General features: G+C 52.1%; 2 protein-coding genes across 2 annotated transcripts; both read left to right on the top strand.

The window, feature by feature from the left end:
- Positions 1-5: 5 nt before the first annotated feature.
- TBCCD1 (TBCC domain containing 1) lies at positions 6-7,870 on the top strand (the record flags this gene model as incomplete). The annotated part of the gene is made up of 7 exons (XM_010160826.1): positions 6-170; positions 252-401; positions 1,922-2,288; positions 3,198-3,384; positions 3,543-4,040; positions 7,062-7,225; positions 7,782-7,870. Coding segments are annotated over 6 exons (1,497 nt in total), but the record flags the coding sequence as incomplete, so codon positions are not given.
- Positions 7,871-10,015: 2,145 nt separating this feature from the next.
- Positions 10,016-16,110, top strand: CRYGS (crystallin, gamma S). The gene is made up of 3 exons (XM_010160825.1): positions 10,016-10,036; positions 13,578-13,820; positions 15,838-16,110. Exons 1-3 carry the CDS (start codon positions 10,016-10,018, stop codon positions 16,108-16,110), a joined length of 537 nt encoding a protein of 178 aa, XP_010159127.1.
- The last annotated feature ends 457 nt before the right edge of the window (positions 16,111-16,567 follow it).

Raw genomic sequence — 16,567 nt, 5'->3', positions numbered from 1 at the left:
GTTGGCGGCACATCGCCTGTGGGAAGTTGCAGCTGAGCCGCGGCCTGGCCTGGCTCTACTTCGAACTCTTCCACAGCCTCCTCCGGCGGGACGCGCAGCTCCGCCTCGAGTGGGCTGAGGCCGAGGCGGCCTGTGGCAGCGCCGACGAGCTGGAGCAGGAGCGGAGCAAGGCAGGAGCCCCATCCCAAGCCGGGAGGGCGTGGGGAGAGCCCAGCACACCCTAACGCCTCTTTTTCTCCCCTCTTGGCTAGCTGTCGGTAGACACTCTGCAGTTCCTGCTCTTCCTCTACGTCCAGCAAGTGAACAAGGTTTCTCTGCGAAGGTCTCTGATCGGGGAGGAGTGGCCCAGCCCCAGGACCAAGTCTCCCAGCCTGACTGGAAAATCCACCAGCGAGAATAAGGTATTTGTAGCTGTGGGATTGTCTATGTGCAGCCATGTGGAGAACTGCAAAGTCCTGCCTTGAGGTGGGTTAACAAGCGGCTGGTTTGTTCCTGGGAGAGTGTAAACTCTGTCTCCAATCTCAAATTGGAGATACTTTGCTCAATAAATGAAATGAAGTTGTGTTCCCTGCAGGTTTGCCAGCAGAAGTACATGAACCATGTGGGAATGCTGATGTTTCCTGTAAAAATGCCATCAAGTATTTTGAAATAATAAAATTGAGTTGGAGGTATCGGGTGCAGCTTGTGGGCAGTTCTGTATTTGAGTGAAGTGCAGATTGGCAACATCGTTACAAAGGCCAGCTGCAAACCGCGGTGGATTTCTGTCATGACTGTGATGCTGTGAGCTGTGTGAGCTAGTGAAATGTAGCTTGGGACAATCTGAAATAATTAAAAATAGGAACTGGGTAAATTTTTATATTTGTTCAATCTTTCAGTATAAAGAAATGAGAGGATCTGACATGGGACTGTGGGTTGGGTGGCCATGGAGCGTTCAGTATTATTTAAAAGATGATGTTTTCTTTAACTGTAGCCAGTTAATAAAAATTCTGGACAGGAAGGTGTGTCTTGGCTGCTGTTGTACCCTTCCCAGAGGTTTTGGACCCGATGGCACTGGGGCTGTCGGCTGGTGTTCTTTTTTCCTCTGCAATCAGGTGAGGTTCCCCCAGCTTCAGCGATGCCCAGTGTGAACTGTGCCCCCTTTTGAAATGGTGCAGTGAGACCTGTCCGGTGGGAGAGGGTCTCTGCCGCAGGGCAGGGATCTCCAGGCATTGGACAAGACGCTCACAGCTGCCTGTTACGCCCTTTTGGCTACGGCTGTCATAGGTGGTGAGGCCAGCGTGTAAACGCAGCCGCGTGTTACTTGTTCTGCTGTTCGCAGGCCAGCAAAGCTTGTCTTTATTAATGCTTGCCATAATTCTAGCTTTCAGCTTTTTTTTGGTGTGGAGGCCTTTAGAATTTGAACTAATGATTCTTTCAGAGGTTGTTTGGTTTATTGGTCTGCTCGCCTGTGAGGAAATGACCCTCTGCTTCTTCCCTGCAGTGCCTGGGAAGGTGGCACTTAATCATATCCGAAGGTCTGGAACAGGCACAGCGACTTTCCGGCAGAGCAGTTGCAAGACCTTGACTGTCAGTTACTGATTTGTTTCCTCTGAGCCCTTGCCAGCAGCAGCTGGCTGAATTGTGTGGGAAGGCTTGTCGGAGTGTCTGTTTCTGCTTTCTAGAATTAAATATTTGGTACTTGGAGTTAGAATAAAATGGTTTTCTGTTCTTGAGGGGAGGTTGCTGATGAGTCTGGTTTCCTTTCTGTGGTTTGGAAGAGTGGAGCAGCAGAAGCAAGGAGCAGGAGAGAGCACCACGTTTGACTGACTTGCTTTCCCTCTTTCAGAACGAGTGTAAGCAAGGATGCGTTGTATAACGTCTGCGGTGCTCGTCAGCTCTGTGAGAACTCACCTTCTTCTTCTGTGTTTTTCTGCCTGCTAAGAACTGGAACGACCAGGACCACCGCGCCTTCGTGCAGACCCACCTCTCGGATATGCTGGAACTGCTGCTGGAGCTGGAGCAGCTCACCGCCTCCTCCCATTCCACCCACTGTAGCTTGGTGTCCTACGAAGCTGTCTGTGCCCTCAGCTTCCTTATTGAAGGGACCGTGGACAGATCGAGGACGGTCCATCCTCTGCATGAGCTTGCCGTCTGGCAGCCCTGCCACAGGCAGAACGGCTACTCCAAGCTCTCCAAAGCCTTCTCCTTCCCCAAGCTAGAGAGCTGGCTGCGGTCTTGCCTGACGACCAACCCTTTTGGGATGACTGCCTGCCTCAAGTCTGGGAAGAAACTCGCGTGGGCACAGCAAGGTAGCTGCAGGCCTTGCCTTTATTTTTAGAAATGGCTTTCCAGTCTCGGCTCCTCTTGTTGACCGAGGAATCAGGCAGTGGCATGGGGGCTTGCCTCCTTTTCCTCCTTCTGTCAGTGGAATTGGGGAAGGTGGCATCTTAGAGGCAAGTCTGGGGGGACTAGCGGGTGCTGCCTGATGTCTCTGTATTATTCTGGTCCTTGGAGCACTTTTGTCAGCAGACGTTAATGATGCAGACTAAATAACGTGATGTGTTTGTGGCAAAGCTGGGAACTGGCACAGGTTTTCTTGCCTTGAATCCCATTCTTTCACCTGCAGGAGCATGGCAGTTGAGCCAAGGCACCTCCTACCTTAGGAGAACATTCAGGTGGATGTATTCTTTTCTCTGGCTGCATAGTAGTAAGAGAGGTGGTGTGTTAGGCAGGACAAGGAGGTCCCTCAAGGATTGTATTACAGAGGGATCATGTCACTGTCTTAAAACAGGCAGCTCCTGCTTTCAACGTAAAACTTGCCCTAAGGATCTTCCTGCCAGGCGGAGTCTTGTGTGCAGGAGCATACTGCTGGAGTTGGAAATGCCTAGGTCAGGGCTGTCTGTACCTTGTGTGAGGCTTTGGCTGCCCCTAAGTAACCTTGAAATGGTTTTGATCTTTCATTGTGCCTCGGCTTCTGGAGCTTCTGCCTGCTATGTACTGCTGACCTGCCCAGTAGGCATCGGTGGCTGGTGTGACTGGTGTGTGATGTTACACAGTTTGACAGTATTGGCTTTGAAGTTTTGGGCTGATTATTTTATTGAGAGATTGCTGAGAAGTCTGGGCAGTGACCCATGATGTCCATGTCTCTGCAGGAATCCTGTGTAGGCTTTCTGTGCTTTTATTTCTGTTTAAATGAATGGGTTAACTTTATTTTGCAGTTGAAGGAACAACCAGGAGAGCAAAGATTGCCTGCAACTCTCATGTGGTGCCTGAGGTGTTCCCCATGGTGGTAATGAGCCAGGTGTACAAACAGACGCTGGCCAAGAGCTCGGAAACCCTGGTGGGGGCTCACGTAAGGATTCATCGCTGCAATGAGTCCTTCATTTACCTCCTCTCTCCCCTCCGGTGAGTTTTTGTTCTCCTGGGACACAGCTAGATGTGTTTTCAGGAGGTTTTTTCAAGTGCTGAGCTCCTGTTAGACGGACTAAGCAGTGAAAAAGTCTGGCTTTGCTCTTTCCTGCTCACTGTGTTATTTTTTTTCCTGTTCTCATGTTCTTTCACAGATCTGTGACCATTGAGAAGTGCCGGAATAGCACTTTTGTCCTTGGCCCCGTGCAGGCGTCTGTTCACGTCCACAGCTGTGACAACATCAAGGTCATCGTGGTTTGCCATCGTTTGTGCCTTTCTTCCACCGCTGGCTGTACTTTTTACGTTCTCACGCCTACCCAGCCCCTCATCCTCTCAGGGAACCAAGCAGTCAGCTTCGCCCCTTTCCACACCCATTATCCGATGCTTGAAGACCACATGGCGCAGGTGGGCTTGGCCACTCTCCCAGACTACTGGGACAGCCCCATGCTGGTGTGCAAGGAGAGCGGTGACACCAGTGTCTTCCGCCTCCTGCCACCCTCCGAATTCTACACCTTCGTGATCCCTTTTGAGATGGAAGGAGACACCACGGAGATGCCGGGTGGGCTTCCCCACGCCTATCAGAAAGCGCTGAGTCAACGAGAGCAGAAGGTACAGATCTGGCAGAAAACTGTGAAGGAGGCAGGCCTGACCAAGTGAGTGCTGCATCCCGGCCGGGGCGTGTGAGCTGCGTTGCAGACGTATAAACAGAAGATTCGTTTGATGTGGTTCAACAAAAATGCTTGGAAAATGGGTTGGTTTGTGTGAGCCTTGGTGCATGCCATTTCTAGAGTATCAGTAATGAGCAGGCTCGGGATCCTGGTCTTGGCTCTTAATATATAGTGAGAAGAATAATGCTCACAATCGTAACTCTGAAGGAGATGCTTTGTCACGAGTGTGCTTTCCTAGCACGCGAGGCCAAAGGGAAGGCATGCCTCGACGCTGTTGAGGGCTGAGGTGAGGGATCCAGCCTGGGAGTGAGAGTTTACAGCTTATCTCACGCTGGGTTCTGTCTCTGCTGTCTCTGTTCTGCTTCCAGTGTCGCATGCTGCCGTGGGGGAGATACGGGGGTGTACCCTGAACAACAGCTCAACTAATTATTGGCCTGCAGCTGATTGGTGCTCACCCTTAGCCCAGCCTTTACCTTGAGATTGAAGCTTTAAATTACTGTCCCATCTGTTGCTGAGGTGAGCTAAGAATGTGCATGTGGACCATTGCAGTAGATCACCTCATGGGCAGTAGCTTTTAAAGTCCTCTTCATCAGATCACACTGAATGCTGCTTAGCTTTTACTGTACCAGTTAGGCCTGTCCTCGCCCACCTCACGTACCGATGTGTGTGTGTTTGCTTTCTCAGCACCTCTTGTGGAGTTCAGACAAAGTTCAACTTGCTTCCTTTGGCAGCGTGCTTGCTTCTGCAGCCAGCCGGGTCGGACAAGGGTACAGAGCTCTGCTGACTTCCGTTCAGCTGCTTTTATCTTTCGGTGAACCGCTTCGATGCAGCAACCTGAAGGATCTGGCTTCCTTCGCAAATACAGAATGAGGCTCTAAACGCAGCAGTCAGTTGGTTACAAAGGCTTGAGGAGATGAGAACAAGTTTTGTTCCCTATGCTGTACTGCAGCTGTAGAGATTTTCTTCCTGCTCTGTGCTCAGTCGATGACTTGGAACAGGTGTGCTGATCTGCAGTGATCTTGGAGGGGTTTATCCCGGTGGGAACACAGGATATGAAAACCTCCTCTTGGACCAGAGTGTCAACACTTCCCATCGTACCAGGCTGAGTTGTAGCACATTGGATTGTTCATTGTTTTGGATTAGCTCCCTCTGCTTCCCTTGTTCCTTTCTGAAATCCAGGTGCCTCTGTGCTGGGCGTGGAGGAGCCTAAAGTCTGAAAGTGCTCTACACTGGGAGAGAGACCCAGTAGTGGTGACAGAGGTGTATAAACCTTCAAAACTCGCAGCCCTGAGTCTTCAGGGGCAGCAGAGAGGAAAGTTAACTCCAGCCCTTGTGCTGGAGTCATCTTTCGTGTCTGACAGCCTCATCTAAGGTGCTTCCCCCTCCAGCCATTGTCCTCCCGGGGCGGCTGCTTCTTTCCCCAGGTGAAGGTGTCTGGCCTGTCAAAATCTGGTGTTTTGTGAAGGTGTCTGGCCTGTCAAAATCCTACTGCTAAAGAAATGTGAGGTAGTATGGATGATGTGCTGAGATTTAACATCCTAAATTTTCCTAGATTTTCCCCCTAAAAGGAGGAAACGGTGCCAAGTGTAGAAGCTTGCTGAAAAGAACCTGGGCAGCTGACAGTGTAAAATGTCTCTGTCTCCTGCAGGCAGGGAAACAAGTAGGAAGCTTAGAGCAAACAGGATCTCAGACTTGTAGAAAGAAAAAAGCTGCCATGCTTGAACAGGGAGGTGAAAGACAATGTTAGAAATAAGAAGACATCTTTCAAGAAGTTGAAGTTGTCTGAATGAGGGAAGTAGGGCAAAAAAAGAATGTAAATCCTGGCAGGCTGAAAGTAAAACCTCCCTAAGACAGGACCAATAAGACAGCTTGAGGAACAACTTGCAGAAGCATAAAATCCTGTTTATTCATTTTCTGAGCGTATCAGACAAAGTCTTTCAGGGTCAGTAGCAGATCAGGGTATATAAAAAGCACTTGGAGAAGATAAAACCGTAAGAGAAGAAAGAAGTGACTGCCTTTATGTTCACGTCCACTGGGGAGGAATTTAGGTTAGTTTCTGTCCTAGAACCCTGCTGTCTGGGGAATGTCTCAATTGGAAGCGATAGTACAAGGAAGAACCTTTAACTTGAAAAAAGGGGCCTGGGTACACCGAGCCTCTGAAACTGGGTGGCACAAAAATGAGTAGGACTGGCTTGCTGCTTTTTCCCAGTGCAGGATGGGATCAGCATGTCAAATAAGGAATGGGTTCAAAGCAAAGCCATGTAAAATCTCCACAGGACATTGAAAATATTCATGTGTTACCTGGGTTCAGAAAGGAATTGCGTAAGCTCTTAGAAGAACAGAAGCGCAGCAGGAGTTACTCAATACTCGTGCCACCTTTGGCTTAAGAAATTGTGGAGCTGAGCTGCTCCCATATAGCTGGGATGCTGTTGTGGAGGAATACTGCTGTCAGCCTGCGCTGCTCTTGGCTATCTGACTGGTGCCAGAGAGCCTGAGCTAAGGGGTTGTACCCTGTTTCTGCTGGTCGAAAAAGCATCCCCCAGGCTATTTACCCATCATGGCAGTTATTTGAGGAGTGTTGCTTATATGTGCCTTTTTTCCCCTGATCTCCATCCTCTGTCTTTCAGGAGCTGTCAGAACAGAACTTTGTGTCTTCAGTGCTTGAACGCTGGTTACTAATCTTCTTTTTCTCCCTTTTCAGACAAGTTTTTAATCTGTGCTCTGAGAGTAAAGTGGAGGAAGCTTTACCCTGTGGAGCAGGGTTGCTGTGCTAGTGGGGTGGGGAAGTTTGCATGACTTCTCTGCCTCCACCACGTTCTGCCTCTGGGACTCATTAGAGTAATAGTCGCTTGGTAGAAACCTCAGCATGGCCCAGGCAGCTCAGGAGCCAAGCCCAGCTCTCAGCTGATACGTAGAGGCTTGTTTGGGTAGCGAAGGGGAGAAGTATCATGCTGTAAATAAATGCAAGCTTTACATCCTTCCCTCCTGATCTTTTTTTGCTTTCAGGGATCAGAGGAAACAGTTCCAGATGTTGGTGGAAAACAAGTTCTACGAATGGCTGGTTCAGACAGGGAACCGTCAGCAGCTGGATAGCCTCGTCCCTCCTGCAGTGGGCTGCAAGCAGGCAGCGGGATAGCGTCATATTCCTGGACAGCAGAAGGCAAGGAGGGGTGAGCAGAGCACGTTTCTCTTTGTTCTTCTCTACCCAGAAGAATCATCCCACGTTTGTACACGCAGCCTGGGCAGAGGTGGAAGAAGGAGGCTGTTGAGCGTATGTTCTCCCACGAGCCTTGCAGTTGGTTTCAGTTCTCGTTTTGCAGTCAAAACCTCTTTGCAGTTTGAGTCTGTTCCCTGTGTGCTCGGCACCTCTCTGTGTGCAGCTGTAAAGGGGATAGGCAGTCGTACAGGATCTGACGTAAAGACTTACTCGGATGGCTGCTCTTTCACAGGGGCTGTGTGTATCAATCACCGTACTTACTCCTCTCGCTTCTTGCTTAAGAGTCGAGTGAGACTTGACCAATTCTTACTTTGTAGTGTCTTTTTTTTTCCCCAAGGACAAATGGTTTAGGAGCTGGAGATGAGCCCTTACTGTGGTTTTTTGCCATTGCGCGTTTCAAACCATTAGAAAGCTGTTTTTTTTTTTTTTTCCCCTTATCTTTAGTCTTTTGAGTTGCTTTTTATTTGCTGGTGTCAGGAGTAAAATGTGCCCGTCTTATTTTGTTACAGAGTTCTGGGAACAGGCAGCCATACACTGAAAACAGTTCTCATTAAGACTCTGTGGCCGTCCTGACCGAACACACTCGATGTAGATCTGATGCCCAGCCTCAGCGTGACTTGGACTGTCTGCCTGCTTCCGGATTTCCAGTCGCTGCCGCTTTCCCAGGCATGTGCCATAACCGTTCTGTTGATAACCGAGAAGGCGTGCGTTTCTCAAGCGTGACGGAGTAGGCCTTGTTGCAGATCCGTTAGCAGGGAGGCTGTCATCGTGGCTCGCGTCCGTAGTGTGCGAGTATCCAGCGAAGGAGCCCTTCCTGACGCAGAGCTGGACGCGGGGCCTTGGCCATCGCGTGCATCCGTAGGGTACAAACCCTGCTGGTTTTATAAATGTGAAAAAGAAATGTTTGAGAATTTTTTTTTTTTTTAAATGAATGACATTCAATGGATTTTTTAATATGAAGATAGCACTTAAACAATGGGATTTTATGGAATTAACTTACTTAGACGTTTGCGTTATTTTGACAGATGTCAATAAAACAGAGTTCTCTGCTAAGCCTGGCATGTGTCCTTGGGAGGGGGTTTTACCTGCACCGTGGGTGTTAGGGGGACTCGGCATCTTCGCTGCGTAGTGAAATGTCAGCCGTATAGCCGTGGAGTTGAAGGTTTGCAGGCTGCCCCAGCACAGCATTTGGATGCAAATGCCCTTTCCTACCTTGAATATTTCTTGTAAAGAGTGTCAGCTTGAATGAGACTGTTCACGTGGGCTAGTGGAACCTGACTTTGGGAGATGTGCTCGTAGCTGAGCACCTAAATGAGCCAGGCAAAGCGGCAGAGACAAAACAGCTGTACAAAGCTGTTGGGATGCTAGAATTTCCCTGAAGGTTTCTTGGCTCCTGGGCAGGTAGGTGATGAAATGCAAGGTGAGTTTATTATCTTTAACCCACTTTTAAAGGAGGGATGTGCAAAGTGACCGCAGTGGAGCTTTGAGGTGTCCTAGTGAACCTACCGAGTTGCCTTTCGATGTGGTTGAACTCTGAATCTGCATAAGGCAGCACTGGAATGGAAAAAAACCAAAAATTGGAGTGGCCTCACAGCTTTCTAGCAGTAACAGCTGTAACCAACAGCACTAGGTGATCCAAGACACCTGAAACGGGAAGAGGAGGAGGTGCTGCGGAGCACGTCTGTCCAGGCTGTCCTACCTGGCTGTGTTTAGCGGGGCTGCGGCAGCGTGCGCGGGGCGGCACGCAGAGCTGCTGCTGTGAGACTGCTTGTCCTGACAGATTTGAAACAGGCTCTGTGTGTTTCAGGACCTGCTGTGCCAAATTCATTTCCCTTTGTCTCGCTAAGCCTTCGGGCTGGTGCAGTGAATAGCTGCCGAGGTGTTTTTAAATAATGCGCTGGCGAGGGCGGGGGTCTGGGTCAGACAGCTGGCAGTCCTTGCCCTCCCCGCTCAGCGGGCCAGAATGGGGCTAAAAGAAAGACTTTTGCTCAACCCTCAGACTGGTGTAGGGGTTTCGAGTTGCATTTGTGACACTGGCAGACTTTGTCAGCAAGCTGGGCACCGTCCTGTACTATTTGACGCTTGAAACCACTCACTTTGGGGGTGCACGGCCAGGCATACTGCTTTTCCTCGCTCTCAGGCACCATTTGGAGCAATATAGCTCAAACTGAGGATGTGCTAGGAAAATACACCACCTCTCTGCTGCACGGATGTTTCCATTGGGAGCTTTTGATGCGGAGGGTGTTCTCTGCAAGCCTGTGGTGCCTGCCCCGAGCACGCGTTGGCCGTTCCCTAGCTGTGTCCTTCGCTGCGTGGGAGCCTTCCCTGATAAATATTTGGTCTCTTCCTTACAAACAGGGATGAGCCTTTCTGAGCTGACAAGGATGCCTTCCTGCTTAACGCGCTTGTAAAGGAGAGAGCAGGCAAACTGCCCCTCATCCTCCAGGAATTGGCAGGGGGCTGAGGGTTTTGAGTGCGATTGGCAGAGTTTTGGTGTTCTGACTCAGCAAATGGTAACAAAGGGAGGATGGTGAAGCCTTCCTTTATTCCATAATCCTGTTTGCTTTTCTGGAAACTGGCTATAGCCTCAGAATCACTGACTCAATTTTTGGATCCTATTCTCATGACAAAGCGGCTGTCTGGTTTAAAACAAGCCCATTATAAAAAGGGTGTCTGGGTTCCTGGCTGTTTGTAACAGCTTCTGACGTTCCTCCAGCGCTGGGGAGCTTGGCTGGAACCGAAAATGTCCAGAGCTGGAACCAAGGTAAGTTTATTTGTGTCCTAGATGTGACTGTGGCGAGAAGTACAGAATTTATCGGGTAAGTTGTGGAGAAACTTTGGTCTCTTTGTTCTGCTGACGGCTTCTCCCTCTTGTCAGCCTGTTGACAAGAGGAGATGCTTGAAATCCCTCCTCAAGTGGTGGGAAGCTGGAGCTGAGCCCTCCCTAGTCTTTTCCCAGGTCTTGGCTGTTTCCTGTAGGTGTGGCTCTGCGAGTCAAACACGGTGACTGGTGAGGGGATATTTAAAAATGCACCAGGACCTGATGTCTTGTAAATTGACGGTGGGGGCTGCTGTGCCAGCAGCGAGTGTGATGAGCTGCGCTTGGAGAGCAGAGTCTCGTGGAAGGCGTCCTTGGGAGGACCTGGATCCCAACACCACATCTCCCTCCCACGGTGGAGCAAAGGTGTGCTGCACCAGCAAGATGCCCGAATGATGAGCGCCGCACCGAAGGCAACAGCATTCCCCGAGGGATGTGAACTGGCCTTGTGGTTTGGCAGTGTCAGCAGAGATGAATTTGAACTGGAGAAGAAGGTAGATCAGAAAGCTCAGCTTCAGCTCGTGACGTGTCAGATGGGGATCCAGCTCTGGTGCTGCGTTCCTCAGCCTTGACGTTAGCGGAGCTGAGCTGGTCCGTCACGCAGACCTTGTTGCAGGGTTGGGACTGGGCAGGGATAAATAGGTGGGAAAGGAGAGTGAGAACTCTGGGCTAGTGGCCAGTTTCTCCTGGGAAATGTTGCACAACTGTTAAGAGGCTGTGGTCAGACATACATCTTCCCGTTGTATTAGTTTTGCTTTTGGGTTACGTTCTTTTTAACCTGTGGCCACTGTGAGACCCGCAGGGCTAGGGAGCTCAGGAGCAGCGTGATTTGTAGGCACCGGTCGATGCTATGGAAGATTTGGATTCAGTCTCCGCTTCTCCGCACCCTTTCTCTGTGATCTTGGCTCAAAGCAATTTGGCTCATTCTGAGCAGTCTTTATGGGAACCGAGGATGGGGTGCTGCTGCCTTCTAGCCTGCTGGCTGTCAGAATGCAGTGGGGCAGTCTTCACCCCTGTATAAAGAATCTGGTGCTGGGGAAATACAACTGATGCGTGCTCAAGTCTCCTGTCCGCTTAAAGAGACTTTCACACTTGCTGCCTGTACCCCTGCTGAAAGCAGTGTCCCCTCCAAGCAGGGAATGGGTTGGTTATGTGCTGCTCCGGTGCAGCAAGATGTCCAAGAGGCCTTAAGTCAGTGAGGGAGTGCAAATCTCATCTTCCCTCTGTGCCATGCTCTTGCCTAGCACATTCTGGGGAGAGGAAAAGGGCAAAGGAGAGGATTAAACACTATTTCTCGCAAGCTAAGCAAGCGGTCTGCCCTAGGAAGTGGTCACGGCCCCCATGCTGCTTTCTTAGACAGCAGTGGGTGCTGTGGGTTACGGCTTACAGTTCTTGCTGGCGAGTTTCCTTCTAACAGCTGCTGCTGGCCAGGAGTATGGTAACTGCTGTGGGGTGGCCAAGGGGGTAAGGCTTCTACGCTCCCGTAGGAAGATCTGCTGTGGCAAGTCTGTTACCTGCCAGGTGAGCCCCAAAACAAGCCAAGTCTGGGCAGCGGGTGCTTAACGGGTCGGTGCTGTAAGCACAGCAACCGGATGGCTTCAGTGAAGAAAGGTGGTTTGTGTCGGAGGAAGACGCGACGGAAACGAACTGGTGGCTCCTGTAGCTCGCCTGTTGTTATACTGCGGGTGAAGGATGTCAGTCTGCTCTGCTGATGCCTGGATTGTTGGAGGAAAACTGAGATTGGGAAGGTCTGAAATGAATTGAGGGTGCATGCAAAGAGCTGTGGTGGAGAACGGGTGGGCAGGAGGCCTCTCCTTACCTCTTCCTAAAAATGGTCTAAGAATGAAACAACGAATGACACTCGTGGTTGTTCGCTGTTCTGTGGGAATGGCCAGACCCTTAATGTGCTCGCAGGTTCCTTTGGCTTTGTGGATTCATACGTACAGGGAAAATACCCTCCTAGGAGCAGCGGGTGGCTTTGTCAAACTGAAGTTCGGTTGTGTTGGTCTGGGTGGGGAAGGAGAATCGAATGAGCTTTTCCACTACAAAATTAAGGGCCGGTTGAACCAACTTCACGCACAGTTGCTGTGAGAGGGCGTAGCAGGAGGAGCTGGTTCTGCTGAATGCCAGCCGCAAGGCCAAAGCCGCTCCTGCAGGGCCAGGGCCAGCGGTGTTGGAGACCCGTTCTGTTGCCGAGGAGGCAGCCCGCTGCCCCGGTGAGGTGCTGCCTGCACGGAGACCAGACCCAGGGTCTTACAGACATGGGGCAGAGATCTTCCTCGACCGTGCTGGACGCTCGCTGCGTGGACAGGAGTGGGACTGCAGCTCAGAAGGGGCTGCAGAGCTTTGGGAATGAGGTTGAAGGGGATGAGACATCATTGACTGTCTGGCATCACAGTATCATAAGCAAGCAGGGGGGATATAGTCAAAATAGACATGATGGTACAGAACCTTTAGTGCAAAGAGCAGCTCTCGATGAATAATTGTCATCTGGAAGGATCTGAAAGTGGGGCTGTACGAAAGACTGGCCTGGGTCTAGGGCTCAGCAGCGTTTCCATGAAGAGCTATTTGAAGGAACCATGTGCCCCCTTCTCCAGGCCTGGCTGGGTTGGTGTTACCTCAGCAAGAGGAATGGGATTTGCTCACCAGCTCTCGACATCATTTCGAAACAGGTTGTGATGGAGTAGGGAAAATGAGTCCCTAAGCCAAGTTGCCATCAGCTGCCTGGCTGTAGAGCAGCCCTTGGGAAAGAAGTGTGGTGATGGGTCAGAAATTTGTCAGCTCTATCACAAACTTGAAACAACCAAAGCAGAAACAGCCAACTGCGAATGCAGTCCTGGGATGTCCGAAGAACTGGGCTATCCGCCACGTACGTGGAACAGTCCTTTAGTTTTTCTTGGCACTGGTAAAGTTCAAGGCAATGTCCACCTTTTGGCATTGAATTCTGAGAAAGCAAACTGTGGACTGTTAGGTGGGAACAAGGGGAACGACTGCAGGGCTAGAAGACGTGGCGCAGAGGAGACCCACCTCACCGCACCCTTATCAGTAGAGCCCTAACTGCAGACACTCGGTAAGCCAACATAAACGAAACTCTGCTTAGTACAGTCTGTTGGCAGCTTCTGGGTCCCTTGGCCATGATTTAGTAACCATGAAGCTAGAGAAGGTGGGAGGGAAATGTTTTCATAGTGTTTTGCTGCAAAGAGGAGAGGGACTTCACCAAGGGAGCATTGGGTTGGATTGGGACAGAACTAGGGGCTGGGAAGAGCAAGGAGTTGGCAACTGGAGGCGTTGGGGCCAGACTGGTGATTGGCTGCCAAGGTTGGCTGGGATGCTGTCAATCCTGCTCAGAGGTTGGCCTTGATAACCTTTTTGACATCTTGTTTTCAGACGTTCCGTGCCGTGCTGCGGCTAGAGTATGGATGCAGGCACATGCATGCGCTGGGTGATGAGGGACCTCCCTGCCTTCCTGCCTCTGCTTGTCTTTCAGGTCACCTTCTATGAAGACAAGAATTTCCTAGGCCGTTCCTACGAGTGTGACAGCGACTGCCCCGACTTTCACACCTACTTGAGCCGCTGCAACTCCATCCGGGTGGATGGAGGCACCTGGGTGGCCTATGAGAGGCCAAACTTTTCCGGAAACATGTACGTTCTGACACACGGGGAGTATCCTGACTACCACCACTGGATGGGCCTCAACGACCGCCTCGGCTCCTGCAAAGCCGTCCAGATAGTAAGTGTGACCTCTTCCCGAGGGACATTTTGATTTACACACCTATCATTAGAGGGTTTCAGCATGGCTGTGGGTGGCCCCTGCCTTCCTGCAGACCTGCAGGACCTCCCTTGGAGAGGATGGCTACAGGGGGTTTGGGGCTGCAGTCCTGCTCTGTGAACAGCAAGGTGTTTGGTGGGTGGAGAAGATAAATCTCTTCCACTCGTGACTACAGTGGTGAAAAAGCAGCTCCCCTTGACTGCTTCGTGGGCGAGTTTCCAAAGGAACAGCAACCTAGTTCTATCTGCCTGTTCCTCCAGAGGCCTCTAGGTCTGGGCAGGTCGCTCCGAGGTTTGCTTCTTGGTTCCCCCCTGCTTTGCTGCTGGCTGCTCTGACTCTGCCGGTGGGCACGAGGCTTGTGACAGTGGGATATGGATTTTCCAGGAGCACCCAGAGCAAGGGGCAGTTTGTTTGCCTCTCTAGCAAACCACGACTCCCTTCTGACACAGGGGACCGAACCTGAGTGTCACCAAGTCCCTCTGGGCAGCGTGGACATGGGGCGACCAGCTCCAGGAGCAGACCTGGAGTGACCCAGGGGTGGGAGTGATGCTTGAAGCCAGCCTTGGGCATGCTTGGAGCAGGGCGGTGTCTCCCGCTGTTAGGAGTGCACGAGGCGACACTCGTCTCCCCATGGCAGCACAGGAACTGCGCTTGTCCTCTCCTAACTGATGCCAGGGAGATGCGTCTGCAGCCTTAGGCAGCGCTCATCCTTCCAACAGCAGGAGAACAGATATAAGGGTGACAGCCAGCAAGGTTTACATCCTGTGGAAGTGTTGGGGGGAGAAAGGAACAGGGAGGGCAGTTGCTTTGGGAAGCCTGTGCAGAGAAGCACCCTTTAAAACTGGCAGGGGTGGGAATGGGGATGTTTGGAGTTGAGACACTGAGTGCCAGCACTGCTGTCTCCTTGCCAGCGGTGGGGGAGATGTTGGGGGGAATCTGTGCATCGCTGACTTGAGCAGCACAGCCATGGTTTCCCATTGCATGGAGCAGGTCTCACAGCTGAGAATGGAGTTTCTTTTATGTCTGGTGGTGTAACACCGCATTGAGCCTGTTCTGGGTTTGAGCTAGGCCTAAATCCCTTTACACAGGGCAGGGAGAGTTTCCAGCCAGTTCAGCACACTGATCTGGTGTAAGGGATGGAGCCAAAACACGTGTGAGAGATAACAGCAACACAGCTCCCTCCATCAGGATGAAACGTGGAGGCCTATCCACACGTCCACCCGGTGCCTGGCTTCCCCTTCTGCCCATGGGGAGGTTGCCCAGGGCCCGATGCTCGCAGGCCTGGGGTCAGAGCACCCCGGAGCAGCATCAGCACACGGACCCAAGAGACCCCACAGAGCTCGGCTGGTGCTGACGACAAGATCGGGCTCGGGGAGGCGGGGGAAGACGGTGTCCAGGCAGCTGCAGATTAAAACTGCTGCAGTGCCTTCAGGCAACGCAGCACTTCAAATCACAGCGGAAAATACCTGCAGTGCGTTCGCCTGTAATACAACCCAGCTAGGGTCACCAGCTCATTAAACTCCTCGTTGCCGGGAGGAGCGGGGAGCGGAGGGGGTCCATTTCTCCTCCCGATGCTCACACGGAGCGGCTGAAGGGTTCACGCCAGCAGCGGGATGGGCAGGCTGCCTGGGATGGAGAGCCCAGCACTTGCTGTCGTGGCCTTGTCCCTCCCTGCACCCTTCCTCCCTCCGAAACCAGGCTGCGGTGGGGATTTGAGCTGGAAGTGCTCCCGCTCGGTGCTTTTATGCCCTCTTGCGTGTGATGCTTGGTCAAGAGTTACCCCAGCTGCCTCCCTGCTGTGCTTCTGGGGGCTGGCGTGAGCTGTTCAGCCCTGTCCTGGTGTGCTGGGGGCATGGCTTGTACCCCATCGGAGTGTGACCGTGCCTCAGCGCTGCTCCCATCACTGGTGACTCTCAGAGCTGGGGACATACTGGTGCTTCCCTCCAGCACTCTGCCATTTTCTCTCCTCTTTTTCCAGCCAAGTGGAGGCCGGGGCCACATCCAGGTATTTGAGAAGGGAGATTTTGGTGGGCGGATGTTTGAAGCCACCGAAGACTGCCCTTCCGTCATGGAGGAATGGCACATGCGTGAGATCCATGCCTGCAGAGTGCTGGAGGGTGTCTGGGTTTTCTACGAGCATCCCAACTACCGGGGCAGGCAGTACCTGCTGCCCAAGGGCGAGTACCGCAAACCCGTGGAGTGGGGAGCGGCGAGCCCCACCGTCCAGTCCTTCCGCAGCATCACCGAGTGAAGCAGCCCATTGACTGGGATGCCAGAGGCCATCAATAAAGCAACTGAGTCGCTCAGCTCAGCCTGTCTGCTTATTCCCGGGGTCTGCATGCGAGTTATCCTGCCCTGGCAGAGCTGGTGTGGAGCTCCTAGCAAAACACCCCCTGCCAGCCCCAATTGCCTCCATCTCTGCTGTCATCTCCTTCCTCCCAGCTGGCCCCAACCCCTCCCTTCCATCCCACTGCTCCTCTCCAGGGAAAAGCCATCCTGGAGCTGCAGCTTGTGCTCTAGCATTTGGCCAGTCCAGTTGGAGCAGTGGGACCGCCCATCCCTGGGACCCCAGTTTTCGGTGCTGGCTGCGGGTGGCTCCGTCTCTCGTGACCTCATGGAGTCTCTGCTGGCTGTGTTGCTGCTCCGAGGTGGCTGGGGAGGAGGGGTGAGGCTTGTACCCGTGGCCTGTACAGTGAGAACCCCCGCCC

The sequence above is a fragment of the Eurypyga helias genome, unplaced genomic scaffold (assembly GCF_000690775.1).
Source record: "Eurypyga helias isolate BGI_N326 unplaced genomic scaffold, ASM69077v1 scaffold23861, whole genome shotgun sequence".
Lineage (NCBI taxonomy): Eukaryota > Metazoa > Chordata > Aves > Eurypygiformes > Eurypygidae > Eurypyga > Eurypyga helias.
The sequence above is the reverse complement of the archived record's forward strand: the minus strand, read 5'-3'. Positions and strand labels throughout refer to the sequence as shown.

What these genes read in the sequence shown, in the direction of transcription:
- CRYGS (XM_010160825.1), top strand. Translation starts at nt 10,016, where the DNA reads ATGTCCAGAGCTGGAACCAAG. An exon ending in TGTCCAGAGCTGGAACCAAG is followed by an intron (nt 10,037 to 13,577) that starts GTAAGTTTATTT and finishes CTTGTCTTTCAG; the next exon opens with GTCACCTTCTATGAAGACAA. An exon ending in CCTGCAAAGCCGTCCAGATA is followed by an intron (nt 13,821 to 15,837) that starts GTAAGTGTGACC and finishes CTCTTTTTCCAG; the next exon opens with CCAAGTGGAGGCCGGGGCCA.